The sequence below is a fragment of the Callospermophilus lateralis genome, chromosome 15, assembly GCF_048772815.1.
Source record: "Callospermophilus lateralis isolate mCalLat2 chromosome 15, mCalLat2.hap1, whole genome shotgun sequence".
Lineage (NCBI taxonomy): Eukaryota > Metazoa > Chordata > Mammalia > Rodentia > Sciuridae > Callospermophilus > Callospermophilus lateralis.
The window spans coordinates 82,040,158-82,060,819 of record NC_135319.1 but is presented as its reverse complement, the minus strand read 5'-3'; the positions used below and the strand labels follow the sequence as shown (position 1 = coordinate 82,060,819).

The following is a 20,662-nucleotide window of genomic DNA, read 5'->3' as shown; positions in this document are numbered from 1 at the left end:
TTCTGATTGATAGGGTAATGTTTTGAAAGTTAAATTTTCTAGTATTTTATACAAAGAGTGCTTAATGCTTTTATTCTGCAATTTTTCTATTCTTAAGTTCAGTTAATGCTAAAGTTAAAGGCTAAAGGTGAGTGAGTTTATATACATACGAAGAGTAATATAAAAGCAAGTAAAATAAAATCACTATGCTTAAAGACGTGTGGAAACTACATATTTCAATGTGTGATGTATGGTTCTTCGGTTTTGATAATAACTGAAGAGTTTACCTGCAGAGTTTAAAATCATAGATACTTGAAGAATGTTGAGTAAACACTGTCTTCTGCATCTTGGATTAAACTTGGATTAAACTTCACTAAGGACTTCAGAAGTTTTTATGGCATTGTTGGTTAAGAATTTTCTATTTTAGGGGCTGGGGTTGTAACTCAGTGGTAGAGTGCTTGTCTAGCATGGGTGAGGCACTGGGTTCGATTCTCAGCCCCACATAATAAAATAAATAAAACAAAAATTGTGTGTATCTACAACTAAAAATACTTACAAAAAAAAAGTATTTTCTCTTTTTGTTTCCTCCATTAGGACCATGGTACACTTCTAACATTTACATTTGTGTTTTATTACTTAGTTTTCACATGAATCCAACAAGCAATGAAGACCTCAGGAAAATCCCGGTAAGTTGCCGAGGGGTTAGAGAATTTCCCGACACAAGCCCATCTCCTCTCTGGCACATGTTCTTAAAAAGGCCTCTGTCTCTTTGAATATCTCAGCTGCCCAAGTATTGCAAATCAGGGTGGTAATTTTGGAAGAAAGAGAGAAAGTGAAATTCAGACTTTTGCCTTTTATATACTAGAGGGTGTGGCTTCTGTATATGATCAATTAAAGTTCCAGTGAACAGTTATAATTAGAGCCAATTTAGAGTGCACAGATTTTGCTTACAGGCTGTTTTGAAATTAATATGAAAGCTGTATGTCAAAGTCAGCATCATAGTTATGAAATAAGAACATGCGGCAAAGACGAATGTTTTTTTGTTGTTGTCGGGACAAGGATTGAAGAAAGAATAAGCTGTTTGTTAACGTTCAACAATAGGAAAAGCACCCGGGCAAGAGACCCAGTTAATCAGGAAGACATTTGAAGAAGCAGCAAATACTTTAGGACACTTATTTTCTTAGTCAGAACAAAACCAAATATATTAGCAGGGTTGGCAGTGATCAGAAGTCGGTTCACGTATTTTGCAGGGATTGTTCAGATATCTGAAGTTTATCCTGCTATTAGCTGAAGTCCAGGGTTGGATCTCACAATTCCATTGCATTTGTGGTCATTTCTATATCTGTTAAACCTAGAGAACACTTTATTTTACAAAAATATGGGCAAATGTTCTGGGTAGAAAAATAAATTCTCACTGAATAACAGAAATAGAATTTTTATTTCAAGAGGCTGGTGGTTGCTGTTTCCACCATCTGTCCTTAATATGTGTGATCCAGATGTATAATATGAATTTTTTTAAGCAGTCACATATCATGATTTTTTTAGATGTGATGTGCCTAAAAGAGGTTGAGGTGGGGTTAGAGTTTATTTTATGAGTTATTTTAAGTTCAATTGTCTGTCTTTAAAGTTGTACAAATATTATAGAAACATGGGACTTCATATTGTTTGTGCTGTTTTATGTAAATGATTTGTAAGTTTTGATGTTTCATAAATACTCAAGTCTTTATAATACGGCAGTCTGGCAAGAAATGTCAGACTATATGAAGTCAGCCTTTGATCAGATAGTAAAATGAATTCTATCAGGCGGTTACTTAATCTCAAAATGCAACATCAAAAAATCGATTTAATGTGTAACTATTGTTTATTAAGTAACTTTAATTACAATTTCTATGTGCTTGTAAATGTACTTTTCCAAATCTTGTAATTTATTGCTGTAAAAGCATCCTTAGAATTCTTTAAAGAAATAAAATGTGAAAATTGTTTTAGTTAAAGGATTTAAAGGTGATAAAAGAATCCTTGATGTGTGATTATTTTTCTCTGGATCCTAACTATTCTGACAGTGAAAGGATTACTAGGTGTTGTTAATTTACTGCAAGATACAATTAAGAGGAGAAAGCTCATCCTCAAACTGATGGTTATTGAGGAAAAGTATTTGAACAATTTTTATGTTGAGGATTATAAGATGTTTGAAATAATTTACATTAAGTTCTCCAGTAATAGCCATCCAGCAAGTTATTTTTTCCCCTTCTGGACATAGTATTTTGTAATTAAGTTTGTATGTCGTCTATGCTGGTGCCAACACCTGTCTGTGAAAGCGCGGTGTTTAAGCAGGAGCAGTAGCCAGTTGAAAGGGCAGTGTGAGCTCTTTAAGGCCTAATTAAGAACTGAAAGGGAGATGAAGGGACTAGGACAAAAGATGTGAAAGTAGCTGAGATGATATTCCCAGAGCAAAGTTCCTCATTAGAACAATAATGAGATGATGAGAGAATGCCAGGCCTTCATCTCCTCCCTCTCCTGTAGTTGCCTTGGATGTCAGTTACGCCCCACCAATATTTGGTTACCAGGACAACCTTTCTTTAAATCTCCAGTTATTTTGAGTCCTGATAATTTGCTTTTGTTTAAATTTAAATATTGTAAAAAATGTATATTTCCTGGTTTAAAAGGCTAGATTATGTGTAAAGCAAAAATAGACCACTAGTAATTCTCAGAGTCTCATGCCCAACCCTGTTATTTAAAATTCCAATTAAAAAAGCTTCATGTAATAATTTTGTTATTCTCTAACCCAAACCCCATTTTCTTATATCTGCTTATGGACATTTTTTAGCAGTGGTGGAATAAGAATGAGAAAGGATTGATTGTGAAAGGAGGAGAGAGAAGGAAAATGTACATTAAATTTCAAAATAAGAAGACATCTTAAAAACACATGTGCTGGATAGAGCACTCAGGAAAAATACTGAGTACTTGGGAGTCCTGGTGTAGGTGCTGCATTTGGTCTTTGCCAGTTTGGAGAATTCTCAATTTTTGAAGTTTTTTCATGACTAGTAGTAAATGTATCTTGAAAAAAGCAATCTTTATATTTGCCTGAGAGCTTTCCTCTTAATTTTTATAAACAGAAAATATTTTCATTTTCTGTTGCTTGTGTTAGCTAATCTTAATCTTTATTATTTTCTTTGGTGTCATATCAGTAAACTGAAGGATAAATGTATTCATTGAGTAGATCTCTCAATTTAAGAACCTTATGCCTAAAATTAGAAGTTTTACGTGGTTTCCACATATTGAATAAAATCTGGAACTAAGCCTGAAACTGTTTTTAATTATTTTATATTCTTTTCCAGAATATAGTTTATAGTACATGTGTTTCTAAGATGTTTTCCTGCCCAGAAACTTGATGCTGAAATTTGGGGTAAAATTTTCACATAAAAGGACAAAGGAAAAATTAGCCGAAAAAAAAAAAATAGAAATGTATTCCCAAGAAATCTTCCATGTGTTAGTATTAGGTCATTATGAGGGGGGAAAATAAGACAAATAATATTTCTGTATATTCTCAATTATGGCTAAAAGTGTTGAGCAGTGTTCTGAGATAATAGATTATTTTGAGAGATTAAGTTGTTAGACTGATTTAAATGATGGCATTAATTTAGACTACTTATGTCAAAATGACGAATTTTTAACATGTCTTTCATCCTGAGCTTCTGATGAAATGTTAAAAAAATTTTTTAGCTACATTAAGAATTACTGATGTAGTACTAAATATAACAGTGCAAATCATTTTTTAGCTGTATATCATCACTTAATTAGTTTGGAGAAGTCAGTTCATGTATGTATAATTTCATTAAGATTAGAGATTCCAGCAGATGCTGCTGTTATGTTAAATTAAGAAAAAAACAAAGCAGTCAACCAATCACTCACATTCCATTTAGTTTAATTTCATTAACCCCTGCAATTCTCACCAAACTCCTTATTTTCAGTAAATGTTTTATTAGAAAATTGAAGTCACATTAGATGGACTTCATTACTTTTTAAAATGATGTTTAGAAAAACTCACTCTGTAGGGCACAGAATTTTAGAGTTGAAAGGGACTGTGGAGATTCCTTCTTGGTCAGATTAGGAAAATGACCCCCAGCTTGGTTCTGCCTTAAGTGTATGCAGAGTTTCTACTTTGAGTAGAAACAGTAGCGAGTATTTAACAAACTTCCAAATCTACTCATCTTTATGGTGTTCATTATTTATTTCTGTAGATAGCTGTTTAATATATGATAAATTCTTTTTAAGAATGTAATTAGGAAATGTATAATAAGATATATAACTCTACACTACTTATGACCATTTAAATAAACTAGGAACTGTGTGGACTTAATTGATCTGAAAGAGAAAAGGGTAAAAATTCAGACAACACTTACTCTTCCTTCAGTAGTTTTAGATCAATATTTGAAATATTTTTAGGGACAGAGATAAATATTAACTAATATACTTGCATCTTTTCCCAGTTTCTAATGCCAAAATAAAATAACTTGTTTTAAATACAGCTTATAGAGATTAAACTCCCTTTTCTCTGATACCCTCTCTGTTCCTTCTTGTTAAATCTTGTCAGTAGCCCTGGATTTACTTTTAGCTTCTCCAAACAATCTCACTCACTGTTGCCATTTTAATTTTCCTAGAACAGAGCTTTTGACCACATAATTTCTCTGTTTAGAAATCTTGGTTTCTTATTTCCCTTACCATAGAGTCTAAAAATCGTTAATCATAGTTTTCAAGATGTTTAGTATAGTTGGGACCTACCATTTCATCCTCCCTGCTCCCTATTCTGTATCTTATTTTCTAGCCCAGCTCCACTGATGGCCTCTTGTTGGCCACTGGCTTGGAACCTCATTCCCTAATGACCAAGCAGACCCCACTGCTGGAAATGCCCAGCATGAATTTCTGCCTGCAGAGTTGCTGAAGTGCTTTTCTTGATTACTATGAAATATTTTGAGGCGGGGGGGGGGGGTTGCCATATATTAATATTGGAATTCTTTTCCTTAAAAATCAATTAAATCAGTACCCCTTTCTTTATTGTTTGGTTATACTTCTTTTGTTTGAAAATAATTTTTTATCAATAGAATAAGCTTATAAGCAGTGAGACAGTAAAGAATACAGATACAATAACCCTAAGTGTTAATATAGTTGTAGTTGAAATAAGGTAAAGCAAAAAGGGAAATAAGGTAAATCAGATAGGTGTTGTTTGTAGAAAAGGAAACAAACCACTAACTTAGGGGAGAAGAGGCCCAGCCAGCCTCTAAATTAAAACAAGTTATTCCCATGCAGCTTTGCATAAGGATGCTCATTGATTTAATTCCAAGTGCTTCAACATGTCACAGCAAATTGGTGAAGCAGATTTGATATTACTGCTTCTTGTAGGCATCTTCCAACAAAAAGCCGAGGTGTAACATTAAACCACAGTTCAGTGGAAGCAATTCCATGAGGACCGATATCCAAGTGGTAGTTTGGTTCCTCTGAGTTAATATCTTGGATAGCTTTTGTTTTACCCTATTTTAGTTACAGCTACTAACTTAAATTCTAAATTATAGAATATTTCATCCTTTAATTTAGTCTTAAATTATATGGTCAGTGTCTTATATTAGGAAATTGTTCACAATGTGAAAAAAAGGGGTTTAGAACATAGGGTTACAATGCAGGCTTTGGTACATCTGCCTTAGTTCCTGCCTCAGAACTGGCTGGCCAGTCTGCAAACAGGCACATTAGTTGTAGATGAGGATGGAAGAAAACTTCATCAGGGTTTGAAAAACCATAACTTGAAGTTCTAAATAATTCATAGGGTCTGTCCCTGATACTCTGCCTGCTAAATGTGACAGTCTCTATTCTGTTCCAGGACAGCAATCCTTTTGATGCCACTGCAGGGTACCGCAGTCTGACCTATGAAGAGGTACTACAGGAGCTGGTGAAACACAAAGAACTCCTTCGGAGGAAAGACACCCACATCCGGGAACTTGAGGACTACATTGACAACCTCTTGGTCAGGGTAATGGAGGAAACGCCCAGTATTCTCAGAGTGCCATATGAACCATCCAGGAAAGCTGGCAAGTTTGCCAATAGTTCATAAAGCCAAGTCTACTGCATTTATAATTGGAAAGAGAGAGGGGAAGAAGAAATAAAGAAAAAAAACTGTTACTTGAAGAGGCCCCTCTGCCAGGTTTCATAGCATACTCTCCTCCTCTAAGAAAAATGGCCGTACCTATTACTAGCAGGGACTATCAAAAGGGACCTTTGAAGTGAGCAAAATGCTTTCAACCTTTGAGTGAAAATGGGCCAGATTCTCAATGAATAAGCAGTTCTGTAGGATTCACCTGGGTGCTGGTGCTGGCCCACTTATCTGCCATAGGCCAAGAAATATCTTCATAAGCCCACGAGTTACTCCTCAGGAATAGATTTTTTTGCATTAAGCAGATGGAGACTGGTTGAATTCTCAGAAGTCAATTTGCAGATTTAGTTAGCTTCATGAATATAGCTCGTTGTAAACACTACAAAAATCAGTTTAAATTTTATATACATACATGAATACATGTTCATGTATCTTTGTATATAAAATACATGCATATACCTCATATATACATGTGTTTTTAGTACATTGAAAAGCAACTGGTTGCCTCTAAGGTACGGATACCAATTTCTGAGTTTGGAAATGGTACGTTCGCTGTATTGATGCAAGACAAATCGTCATTACTGGTACTGCGGTCCCTCTAGAGAAGCTGCTTCAAATTGCTCTTGACTGTGAGCCTTGGCTTCAGAGTGAGCTGCTGTTTATGATCCCAGCGTCACACTTTTGCTCTTTTTCCAAAAATTGTGATCCACGGTCCCTTTTTAAAGAATGACAAATTTTAAGACACGTCATTAACTTCACAGCAGCATGAATTACTTTGCTTTTTTACCTAACATGAGTTTTGTTTAAGGTTTAAGCAGAAGATAAGCTAATGCAATTTGTTTTGTTGAAATTCTGCATGCCTTTAAATCATTAGCAAAGAAAATATTACAAAGTTACATCTGAAAATAATGGGGAAAAATGTAGGTGCTCATCTGTGTCTGATAACCCAAAGCAATGGGCAGTTTCTAGGAATGAAAAATTAGGCTTGGTTTCAAGTTTCATCAGTAACAGAACAGATGGTTGTCTTTGGGTCTTGAACCAAAAATAAGACTTATTTGGAGAGAAGTGAATTTTTAGAGCAGATTTTTACTAGCTTGACATTACATAGTATTCCATATCTACTCTCCAGTGATTGGTTTATCACAAAATTAGGGGTTCTTTTTTTTTTTTTTAAAGTCCACTCCCTTAAAATGTTTATTCCTTCCATGGATCAGCTCTATTTATTTGTACAAAATTATTCTGAAATTTAAGTGGGAAAAAACAGTGATCTAAGAATGTTGCTAATCTTCTGTTTAATTTTTCAGCTTTAAAAATCTAAAATACTATGAAAGTGTATTTCTGTCATTCTGAATTTAAAAGGTAAAGTTAATTTCCATATGGAGGCTGATGTATGAATGAATGAATTGCATTTTTTAATACTTATCTCTATTAAGACCTCATTGAAAGTTAAAGAAAAAGCAGACATAATAGTTTTATTTATCATAATATTTTGAATCAGAAAATACTTGGCCAAGCTTATATTCAAAAGCTAAAACCCCTTGTTGTCTGTATTTTCTGAGTTTCTTTAATTTTCCTATAAGAACATGCATTTTGAAATTGTGAAAATTTTTCCCAATACAAAAAAATTAAATACTTTTCTAAAATTAAGAAATTAAGAAATATAGCTTTCATCAATTTTCCCCTCTACTCATTATTAAAGCACTATATTAAACCTCTTTATCTAGAGTGGGATTTTATTTTCTCATTTGAGGTCTTGCTAATTATTATCTTTTAGCGTGGTGCCATTTTAAAGTAGCATTTATTAAATGTTACAAAACATTGCTCTTAGCAGGTTTTTCTGATAGTATTGTTGGGACTCTTTTAAGTTTTTTTTAAAACACCAAAATACATGTGTTTTCAAAATTATGACAGATATCTATAGATTACTATGGTTTGCTATCGTCAAATTTTTATTTTCTAGAATGCACTGAGATGTCCGTTTTGTATTGGGAGTATGTTTTCCATAAGTAAAACATTTAAAAGTGTGGTTCAAGAAGTACTGTTATTTTTTTGAGGAAATTATTTTTCAGGAGCAGTTCTTTCCCTCTATAAAAATTGTTAAGAGTAGACTTGTTGTCTATAAGTGATTGGCTGTAACTAGATCATTATTTTTATCTTTAAAAGCTAACATGTGTTGTATTTAAAACTAAATCTACATTTACTACTGCCTAAAAATGTTCTGTTCCAATGTTTATGAATTTTCACTCATGACCAGAGTAAACTTACCATGTATTTTCATAATCAGTCAATATAACAAACTAAAAACAAAAAGTAAAACCAGTTCCCAAGTAAACATGACAGTGTTTCCTGTGCTTGAGCAGAAGTATAAACAGTGTCGTTTTAATTTCTGGCATTCTAAGAAGAAAGGCCAAAAAGATCACTTTAGTTTATTTTTCCAAAGTGTAACTTTAAGTATTCTAATGATATATTTTGTTAGTAGCTTAGAAATGGAAATTAAATACATGTTCACATTAAATAATGCACAGTACAATAGACTTATAAGCAGATCTTACCTCTGCTTTTATGCCTAAAAGTGCATGCTCGCTCAGAAACGCTTCCACCAACAAGAGGATTTTTTAATATTACAGAATTGATGTTATCTGGTCTATCTTATACTAATATACTTTTGTTATGTAATTAAACTTTTCTGCTCATATTTTAAAACCAGTATTGTTTTACCACCATTTTGCCTCCCAGTTCTAAAAATCAGCTTTGAAAATATTGACCAAAACTTTCTACCACTTTAGGCGTCAAGTTTCACTTACTGAGTACCAGGGTTATTACTTAGAATTGTATATAAATCATTGTGTAACTCATTTATGAGCAGTGTTTAAGTATTGCTTTTTGCTGCTATCTTCTGTATTGCGCCTAGCTTCGCCTCCTCCCATGAGGGTACTGTTATCCATAGATTATACATAACTACATCTCTTGCTTTTGGCAGTAAATCAAGATTTAGTTGTAATTTTCCAGCTGTGAAAATGTTGCCTTGTATTTAAAAGGGTTTCGTGAATGGAAACCTGAGTGAAACTAAGCTCATTAGTGACAGACTTGCTTTCTTCACATTCTTCCTTCACCATCTCCCTTATCCCAGTATCCCCCACCTACCACCCTTACTTATAAGGGTGCTTATTCTTTAACAAGGAAAATCTTAAAAAAAGAAAAACCAGACCTTGCTGTCTTTAATGTATCTACAGTAATTGTCACATTAGAGCTTTTATTTTCCTCTGTAGATTTTTAGAAAGCTTTCTACCTTGGATTTGTAAAGCAAGCTGAAAGTTTTTTGATGTTCGTAAACTCATGTCTTTTAGATCTGGTAGGTGTCACCTGTGTGGATGAGTACAGCAGAAACCATGCCCATTCACCTCAGCTCTTGAAGGAGGACGGGAAGGATCACATTGCTGGCTCATGGAGGGAGGTGAGGGTCTGCCAGCACACGTTGAGAGCCTGGTTTTCACAGATTAAGGACTTGAATAATCCAGATGCAGTTGTTGAAAGTATTTAATATGCAATAGGTAGCACCTTAACTAATTAATCTGCATATGAAGGAGTTTCTGATTTATTTAATAAGAAGGGTAGAAGCTTTTCAAGAATTAAACTAGATTTGACATTTTATTTCATTTATTTTCTGTTAAATAATCCACTGTTACAATGGAATTGATGCATTTGGTCCTATTAATCTCTGAAGCTTCCAGATGGTTTGTATTTTAAGGTACAAAAATATGCTGCAGATTTAGAAATGTATTTGGATGATATAAGCATTATTTATAACTGAAGAGTATTACACCTACCTTCTTAAGTAAATGCTCTAGTAACTTGTGTTCATTTTTGCAGGTACAAACTCAGAAGTATGTAAATTGTATTATGCGGCAATTGTATAATTTATGTAATCTGATGCATGAATCAGAATTTTTATATAATATATGATTGTTGATTTATTGTAGGTGATTAAAGTGTTTAAATGTAATTCATTTGTGAATTTCCTTTTTTTTTTTTTTAAATCTTTTAATATTTATTTTTTAGTTATTGGCAGACACAACATCTTTGTTTGTATGTGGTGCTGAGGATCGAACCCGGGCCGCACGCATGCCAGGCAAGCGCGCTACCACTTGAGACACATCCCCAGCCCTCAGAATTTCTTATTGTAGGTAAAACAGTGCTATCATAATACATTTGTACATAAGGTTTGTTGTTATTGTTTTTGTTGTTGTTTTTGCAATACTGGGGATTGGATCCAGGGATGCTCTATCACCGAGCTACATTTCCAGCCCTTTTTATTTATTTTTTATTTTGAGACAGGGTGTCACTAACTGGCTGAGGCAGGCCTCAAACTCATAATCCCCCTGCCTCAACCTCACGAGTAGCTGGGATTACAGTTGTGCAGCGCCACACCCAGCCTTCCTTGTCAGTTAATAAACACTTAGGATGCCCCTTGTTTGGTGTATTGTTGCAAGTATTCCTTCAGACCTGTAGAATTGCTTCACTATAAAAATGACCCTGGAAAGTCACGCAGAAGAGTACTTTCTAAGTATGTTGGTATGAACATTCTTCAATAGATGTGAATACTCTCTACATATACGACATTCCTCATAGGGATGGTGCTTACAATTTGATAGAAAATGATGTTTGAGTATTTATAGGTAGGCTCAGGCCTATGCCAAGTGCTTTCTGTTTCTGTGTTTTCATTTTTTTCCCTCAAGCGGCCCTGTTAGTTAAGGAACATACAAAGATTTGGAGGAAAGTTAAATGAAAAAAAAAACAAAAAAACTATGGTACTCAAAAAAGAGTAGAGTGGGGTTGGCACACCCTATGGTTTCTCACCACTTATTCTCCAGAGTTCAACAGGTGATCACACATCCAGTCCCCTTAAAATAGTAATCCAAGTGCCCACCTGTCCATCTGAGATGCCATCAGAGGGCATCATGGGTCTAATGTGTGAATGTGTATCCAAGTGTAGTGTAGACGGAAGTGTGTGGGTAAACTGTATTGTTCTAGAGGATGAGGTGTGATCCGTGGTCATTTCAGATCTAAGTCATATACATTTGGAACAAGGGATATCTCCACAGGTCGGAATGCCTTCCTGCTCTCTTAATTGCTCTCAACTTCCATAACCCGAAGTGAGTCTCCTCTACATTGTTCCTCTTTCTGTCTACCCCCTAGCGTGTGCATTTCTTTCTCCATCTGCTGAGACAAAGATATTTGGGGCAACCTGGGAATAGAATGCTATTATTCTCTTAAAGGTAACTATTTTTCATCTAGGTTTTATTTTAATGCCTGCCTCAGAAATGTTTATTTTTGAATGGGCTTGTCATCTAAATGCCCAACATTTTACATTTCTCCTTAAATAACTATACACAACAACACAACTTCATGATTTTATGGTTATCCAGTAAGTATTTATAAAGCAAGATTCTTATATATCTATAATTACATCAAGTAAAAGTGCTTTATTTTTTCCTTAAACTACTTGCACTCTGAAACTCGATTCTGAAATGTTCAATGTTTTCATCATTAGTTGCCTGTACTAACTAAGAAGTTAAGATTTGTGCTGGGAGGAAGACATCAAGTTTCTTTGTCAGGAGGTTTCAATTCTGATGTGTTGTGGTGAACCGTGAAGTCTGATTATTTATTATTGATGTGAGTACTGAAGTTTGTAAATATTTTTTTTTAATAAATTAGAACAGTACTGTTACTTACCATTAACTCGCCTTCTGTTATACTCTGGTGAGTGACAGGAAAGTGGAATAAGAGACAGCAGGTCATAGCAAACATGAGCACTTGTGCTGCCACCCTTGGTGTGAGGATTACAGACTCCAACAGGAGAGCCAGGTTGGGGAACTGAGAGAGGGCAGCTCAGGTGTAAAGAACAGGGACCACAGGACAGTGGCAATCCAGAGCTAGTTGTACCCACTCACAGGGAGCAACAGCTGTTCAGCTCCTGCTCATATTGCCATTTGGAAATGAACGCAAGGCCAGGGTTGCTTAACCTGATCTTCTTAGAGAAACTGAAAGCAGTACAGATTTTTGTGAGAAATATGACTACAAATGTTGGCAGAAAATTCATTTAAAAACAAAACAAAACCTTAGAGCTACTAGTTTGCAGTCTCTTCCTTAGTATTGCTGATGTACCGTACCATTGGGCATCATCTTATGATCATTGTCACTATCCTGAGGGTAAGAACAATTGAGAGGTCAGTGTTGTGTACTTCTGCCAGAAATGATCTTGTGTCTGATTCCAAGCTGGGCTGGTGGAGGGGTATGTGTGGCATATGCGATATGGAGTATCCCATATGTAATAGTGTGTGTGTGGGGGGGGGCTGCATGTGAAGAGATGGAATGGAGAGTGAGTATCCTCTGGGTATAAAATTTCAGCTATACAAACTGAGGTTCTAGAAATCCACTGTGCCACATTGTGTCTGTAGTGAGTACTACTGCATTATACACTCAAAATTTAAAATGAGATTTCATGTTAAATGTTTTAACACAATAAAGATATTTTTAATTAAAAAAAAAAAAAAAAGACCTCCTCTGGTTTACCTGTCCCTGAGCCTGGCTGTGCTGTAGCTTGAAGAAAGAAAACATGCTGGTAACCAGAGATGTGGTCTGAGACCAGTGCCCTAGTGCTTAGAGCATTCTAAAAGGGTATCCTGGAACCCAAACACACTTCCTCTGTGGTAGTTGTGACTTTGCAATATCTTATTGATGGCACTCTTACTTTTTCTGTTAAAAATTGTCTAGAAACCATTAAGTATCCCAAAGATCAGTTTACATAATATTGTGCTGTGTATGGCGATTTTCAGTAACAGAAAATCACATGGGTTGGTTTTTTGTGGAACTTTCTATTTAATGTTTTGCTTTTGTACATTAGCCTTTTAAAATTTGGCCATACTTTTTTATCCCTGCCAGATCAGGAAAGATGGGTTGTTGTATCCTTGGCTTAAAGTGTCGTCCTTAGCGCAGCACCTGAACTTATTAGAATGATTTCTCAGGGCTCTTCCCCAGCTTCACAGTGTGCTTAGATGACAATGTAGAACAGGGAATTGAGGACGCAGCCCCTGTGAGGTGGAGTAGGGCAGAGGTAAGAATGTGCACCTGAAGATGTGTAATGGACCTTAAATGAACAAATGAAGCCAGCGGTGACTTAGGTGGGAGATTTTACACCATGGCCATTTTCTAACGTTGCTATGCTATTCTGTCAAATGACTTGTTCATAAAGAGCTTATATTCTTTTCATAGTCAGGACTATTGAGGTCTCACTTCTAGGGAAATAGAATGAAATTTAAAAGTTGAGTCTTGCATCCAGTATCAAAGACACCGAGTGATTAGGGAAAAGTCATTGTGCATTAAAAGTGACGTAGGGGTATGCCATGACATCCAAGGGGAGAGTGTCAGTGGTTTCTGCCCATCTGTGGAGTAATGTCAGGGGCATTTTATTGAAGATAATCTTAAGAGAACAAAATTGGCTCATGAGTTTTGTTTCCTCTCCTAGTTATTAAGGAGGCATTAATGAGAGGGAAATGGCAGAGAAAGCCGCAGGAGTTGGGTTGAGAAGGGAAACAAGCCATCAACCTGATGAATTTAGGTCATAGTCTATGAGATCCACTTCTTTTAAAGAAATAATTCATTTGTCATGAACAGTTGACTAATCCAATAGTGGCATTTAATGTTTTTATGTTTACATTTGAAGACTTTTTTAAATTAATGTACTGTTATTGAACATCTTTCATGATTTATAAGCTGTAAAATATTTTAATTCTTGACTCATTTGTTTACCAAACTATTCATTTAATGCTATATAATATGTAGCACGTGAGACCATCTGTTGGGAATATTTGAATACTGTGCACACTGTGAAGATATGTACAGCAAATAAAGCTCAAAACACATGAAATATTCAGGAAGAGTTTGTGATGAAGACAATCCATGTATTTTAATTTTTAAAAATGTGGTGTGAAATCTAGTCATAAGTCTTTCCAAAACTGAAGGTGTCTTCTTATTTTAGGTAAGTACTATACTGAGATGGCATCAAAAAATCATATTCATTTTGATCTAATTTTAAATATAAATATAGGAATATATATACAAATATATATATAGAAATATACAAATATATACAAATCAGAATTGCACTTCGAAGAACTCAGCAGTAAGAGGGAGAAATCACTGAAGAGGCCATGGAGATGTGTACAGTCCATGAACCAAACGAGAGAGGGAGGCTGTGAGGAGGAGGTGACTCAAGGGCCTGGGGTCAGTCACAGGGTGTATATTTATGGGGAGCACCAGGTGTCACTTGTTCTCTTGCAAAAACTGAGCTTAGTGCATTGATGCTTCTGGAATCCTAGGCCTTGAAGGGTACTTTAATCCTAGTGGAGGTTGAGGGTACCTGTTTGTTTCTTCCCTCTGAACTGGTAGAGTGTTGAGGGCCACAGAGTCTGGATGGCGCATGGCATTTTGCCAGAAGGAGTGGTAAAGAGGTGATGCCACCAAGCCATTGAGATGATGATGGTTAAGTTAAGCTGTGTATTCAGTTGTATATAGACCCCTGCTGTCTGGCAGTAGGGTGGCTCCAGGAATAGGGTGGCTCCTGCTGCCTAGGGCGCTGGCTACTTGGGAGTTCCTGTTGAGCTCTCATGGGGTTCGGAGAGAGTGCACGCAGAGCCTGGTGGAGGGTGAGAGTGTTCCCGGGGAGCGTATGTGGAGAGTGCTGGTGAGAGTTCTGGGAATAAAGAATTGCTGTTTGAACCTACAAGTGCTTTGTGGTGGCTTGGTTGTTTGTGCCCAGCCAGACTGTGGCAGTAGAGAGTGAAGAGAACACCATGTGTGGGTCCCTCAGAGCAAGGGCACTTGTGAAAGATTGAGAGCTCAGCTTTTCTAAATCCCTGGGCTACATGGGGACACCTGGATTCTGAGATCAAGCCACCTTCCAGCCATTGTAAAAATCACACCCTGCCCTCAGGAGCCCTTGTTCATTCAATTTGTTGAGCTACTGCCTGTCAGGATGCCTCCCATAAGAACGTGTCAGAATGGTACATGCATGGGACAAAATTTGGTCCCCATGAAACCAAGAGAATGTCTGGATTGGCAGGATTCTCAGTCCTAGTGTTCACTTTAGCAGTACCCGCCTGTTTTGATGCCCAAATTATACCCCCTTGGAATTAAAAACAGTTAACTTTTTTCATGCCCATTTCTATGGTTTCACAATGCCACGGTGACCCACTCATGAGTGTCTCCCAAATTCCCAAGGCCTATCTCCTTGTCAAAAACGTAAGAAAACCACAACAGTGTGCCATATCTAATTTCTGATTGTCTATTCCACATACGTCTCTGTTGGGATATTATCATATCATTTCAGCCTTCCCCCTGATTGACATTATCACTGACTCCAGGAAAATTTATGTCCATAGAATAAAGTGCCACTCTCCCTTCCCTTGATTCCCGCAGACTAACCCACCATTTCATAACTGCCTTTCAGTTGTCTTTACACCTGGTTCTGCCTATTTGTTGAGCAAACTGTGCGTCAAACGGGTTTCACCTCAGTTACTCTTCAGTTTTGTTTATAGGGAATGAATCCACATATTTAGTAATGAAACAAACTTCCATATGTATGTCTAAATGGCAAATTAACTCCTACCTTCAGTATTTTCATATTCCGATTTCTCTGTTTAACACATTGATCATTTTGAATTGTATGTTTTTGGAAACTCTCTCAAATCGATGGCCAGGGGAGCTCCCTGTGGATACATTTTTAAAATCTGGCGTCATTTCCAATCCTGCTCACTCCACTCTGCTCAGAGCTCCCCAGCTGACCCTTGCTGGCCTCCCATCTGATACATTTTCTTGTTCTTATTTCGAGGTCTATAATAGTGATTTTATAAAAATATACTAAGAATTCCTGGCAGGGACTGGGACTATAGCTCAGCGTAGAGTGCTTGCCTAGCACATGTGAGGCCCTGGGTTCAATCCTCAGCACCACATATAAATGAGTAAATAGAATAGTTATTAAAAAAAAAAAAAAAGAATTCCTGGCAAAGGGTTTTGGGACTCTAGTCACCACAGCCCTGACATGGACACCTAGCTCAGTACCTGTCTTCTTGTTTTGTTGGGTATATATGAGAACATTATTTTTATTAAAATCTATATGGTTTGATGAGACTCTATGAGCACTTATGTGAACCTACTCAGGAGCATGCTCTGAAATGAATGAAGATATGAGTGTTTAACAGGCAGACAGAATTGGCCCTAGATAACAAATGTGGCTGCAAAAATAGTGCCAGAGTGAACTGGGAATAGGAGAAGTAAGTGTTCATTTCAAATCTGTAGGCAGTGGACCAGAACTCGATGGCCATGCTCACTTGACTTCTGTATTCACTCCTTTATCTTAGGGAGGGCTCCCAACCCCTGGAGATGTTGGTGGACTTGTCCCAGAGCCCCGCTCTGTGCACACACAGGAGAAAGCGCCTGCTCACCTTTGCTTCCCTGCTGCTTGTAACTCAGGTCACATCCAGTCCTCAGTAAATGCAGGTTTGAGGGGGAAGGGGAGGGAAGAGTGCAGTGGCTGGCTCTTTCAAACACTGCAAGAAGGTTTTACTTTTTTGTTGCATGTGATTTGGAGGGTAGCATGCTGAGATTTTAATCATCTACACTTTAAAATATGGCAACTATGGTTATTATAAAATACTTTACGTTGTCCTCGATGGAGGGAGGAGGGAGGAGCTCCCATTCTAATTTGACTTATATTTGTAATTAAGGAGAAGGAAAGAAACCTTGAGCGGTCCCTAATTGAAATAGGGAGAACATCGATCCTTTTGTTTAGGAGTTTTACAGAAATTCTAGACATAAAAAGTTTATTTAATTATATCATGATGCAAAGTAAATAATACATCATTGTGGCAAGAACATCAAGCAAGATAGCCTTTTCTGTAAGGTACTTCCTTAATATACATGAATTTCATTAACTAGTCAGGAAGAATGAGTCTGGAATAAAACCTCAGTGAGGCCTGGTGAATAGATTTCATCTTGAGTGTTAATGGATCGGCCAATAGTTGCTGCTGGGTTGTGGAAGTTGCTGAGGCTTCACTTGGCGGTCTCATTATTGTGTAGATATGAGGTGTCCCCCCAAAATTCATGTGTGAGACAATGCAAAAAAATGTTCACATGTGAAATGATTAAATTACAAGAACTTTAACCTAGTCAGTGGATTAATCTATCCACACAGATGTGGATTAACTGGGTGTTAACTCTAGGCAGGTAAGGTGTGGCTGGAAGAAGTGGGTCACTAGGGTTGTGCCTGTGGGATTTATGTTTTTTCTGCTTCCTGGTTGGCATGTCCCGAGCTGCTTCCCTTCCCCATGGCCTCTGGCTATGAAGTTGGCCCACCAGGGACTGATCTCTGAAATGGAGAGTCAAAGTAAATTTCCCTCCTTTATGTTGTTCTTGTCAGGTCTTTTGGTCACGGTAATGAAAAGCTAACTAAAACACTCATCCACCCATCAATCCAATCCAACATTCACCATCCATTCTTCTCTCCACCCAACAAACATGTACTGAAAATCTGCTTTGTACAAAACACTGTTCTAAATACTAACGATACAGAGTGTTAACAAGATGGGCAAAGAGAAATAATGCCATGACCAATTAGTGAGGTCTACGGGGGCTCCTGAAGTCCGCGCTTCCTCCCACACTCCCACTTTGAAGAGCATTTTAAAATCTTTTAAGGCCTACTCAAGCTAAAGTAGCCAGTTAAATGCTCTTGAGTTAAAAATGGCAGAACCAGCTGGCAGAACTTGATTATGATCTTCCTGCGAGGTCAGGACTTCTCCTCTTCTCTCTAGTGCAGATCCAAGGCAAGAGCTAATGATAGATACACTCCCTAGCATAAAGGATTAATGATGAGCTCACAGGCAACTCCAGCATGACTCTCTTAGTTCATCTATGAGTTTAATTTTGAAATAAATGTAATTGAAACCTGGGAGATGTTTCTAAGCAAGATTGAAAAAACACTAAAATATCTCCAGTGTAGGGACAGTTCTTGAATAATTGAAGCAATAATGTCCATTTCCTGCCTTCTGGTGCTGCATGGCAAACAACTCACTATCATTTTCTACCTGGAATGGCAACCATATCATTTAGAAATGAAAGATGGATTAAATTTTACTTAAGAAAACTTCATCAACATTTATGACACATGCATTCTTTGGTTTGAAGAAAAATGAATACCAAATCACTGAGCAGATTGAGTTGTAATATAAAAAGGATTTTTAAAAAGCAGCTTCTAAATTAAATAAAACGAACTGAACACTTCTCAGAAACAAGAATAATGATGTCTGATTTGCCTTTTTACTATGAATAATTGCCTTCACAAGATGAAACTTAGACACCTTCAAAAATGAAAGCAAAGGTCCAAAGAGTGGGAAACAGTGGATTAGGAGAGTCTTGAAACCACTGAAATATCATCTGGGAAAAAAGCAAATTCCAATCCTGCCTCTGTCCTTGTACCAAAGTAGATTCTGTAGGGGTTAAAATTCTAAACATAAAAGATGAGGAGTTCTGAGTAGGACATAGGAGTTTTGTTCTGTTTTGTTTCTTAATAATCTTAGAAAAGAGATTCTATTCAAGTCATAAAACTGAAATTCTATCAAGAAAATATGCTTCCATTTGACTCTATAAATGTTTCACTGTTGGAACGAAAAGCAGTGTAATCTAAGTCAATAGGCAAATGGCCAAAGGGACAAACTGTTAGAAAATATTCAGAAAATGAATGGGCCAAAGAAGTCCAAACAGCTTTATAAACCTTGGTGAACTAGAATAAGCAAAGCACTTCACCAGTCAGTCATGTGAACGTGCAGGCTTGCTGGGGTGAGAGAACTCAGGCATCATTTGGAGAGTAGACTGAGATAAGCTCCTCCTGGGAGGGCGATTTCACAATGTCTATTAATATCTCTGATGCAAACAATTTTGACCCAGCAATTTTATCCTATCATTCTGTTTTATAAATATCTTAAAACATGTTTTAAAATGTGTATTTGTGGCATTTTTAATAATGGAAAGCCAGAGATAAGCAACTAGTCAAACAGTTTTTGTTATCAAATTGAATACTATGCAGCAAGTAAAAAGCCACAAGATGTGTATATAGGCTGATATGACAAAATATCCAAGATACTGTTAAGGGATGAGAAAAAGGCAACAGACTTAAAATGCAGAGATTGCTCCTATGATTTGTACATTGAAACGTGTATGTATGTATTTGCTGGAACATTCCTTAGAAGAATAGATGAGACCGATGGCAGTAATTTCTGATGAGCAGGACTAGATATTTGTATGGGAGACAGATTAACTTTTTCTAAATCCCCTTTAATCTGTTTTAATTTTTCAATATGCATGTGCCACTTTTAGAAATAAGATGTATCTTTTAATCAATTTCAGGACAATTTGGCTATCTGATTTTGACTTAAGACACTATTTCTCTGAATAATTTAGGGTCTGTATTTGGAAAACAATATGTAGAGCATCTCAAGGAAACCACTGCCCTAGAGGCAAGGAGCGCACACCTAGTCAAGAACAAGAGTCCAGCTCCTTGGGGTGACAGCCAAGGGCTTTCCCACTGTGCAGCTGGCCTCCAGAGTCCTCTGGCTGTCCCAGCAGAGCACCCATGAGTTAGGCTGCCCTGAAAGCGGATGCTGTCTCTGCTGGAACACCACAGAGCAAGGAGCTGCTCCTCAGATTCTCCAGGGTTTCCCCGATAAACTCTGTGGAATTCAGTCTGGGAATTTCTCTTGAAATTTTCTGAGCTAGTCAGGGGGTGGCAGGCAGGAGAGGAGCATTTTAAACATCTTTCCAGACCCTGAACCTCGCTGCCTGCCCCCACCCTCTGATCCGAGACTCACCAACCCGCCTCCTCACTCGGCAACCCTGGGGGGAGTGTCCATCAGTGGTCCCAGGTGGCTTGTGTGTCTCCACCTTTGCCCTTGACCCTCTCTGCATTCACCCCCCAGGTGTCTGCTGTGGGGCCTCGAGCCCCCTCCTCTGTCTAATTACACTGAAGTGGTGCCACCTGGCAGTCTTCTTTCCTGGGCCTTTATCCTCCGGGGCTGTCGGGACCCTCTGTCAGCGTCCACCCCTGGCCTTCTCCCCTGAGCCCTGCAGACTCCCCAGGTGTCCAGCTCTGGGCCTTTTCAGACAGCAGGAAGGCCAGGGTGAGACGGACCCATGTGGCTCCAGACCCCACACGTGGGGCCTGGTGGGTCTGGATCCTCAGCGGTTGCTTTCTCTGAGGCCACCTGTGCCAGGATGGTGCTCTTGCCCTGCCCTTCTGTCCCTTCCCCTCACTCTTGCTTTGATTCTTTAGGGTCACAGTTTGAAAGTTGATGCCAAAACTCTCCCTGTCACTCCACAGGAACCTCCAGGACCCTCCAAATAACTCCCCAAACAGATCCCAACCTCGAGGCCAACACCTTTTTAATGATTATGTTCTGAGTCCACTCTAGCAAGGAGGCAAAAACTCAGGGGTCA

The 20,662-nt window shown here is 37.5% G+C and overlaps 1 protein-coding gene across 2 annotated transcripts in view; it reads left to right on the top strand.

Moving 5' to 3' along the window:
• Positions 1–10,094, top strand: part of Rab11fip2 (RAB11 family interacting protein 2) — a 37,517-nt gene extending 27,423 nt beyond the window's left edge. Inside the window, exons 4-5 of one of the 2 annotated variants that reach the window (XM_076834790.1) lie at positions 620–665; positions 5,849–10,094. In XM_076834790.1, coding sequence (XP_076690905.1) covers positions 620–665; positions 5,849–6,079 — 277 coding nt within the window. In that variant the 3' untranslated portion in view covers positions 6,080–10,094. The remainder of the gene's footprint in view (positions 1–619; positions 666–5,848) is intronic. The other variant, XM_076834791.1, reaches the window with a different exon arrangement.
• Positions 10,095–20,662: the final 10,568 nt, after the last annotated feature.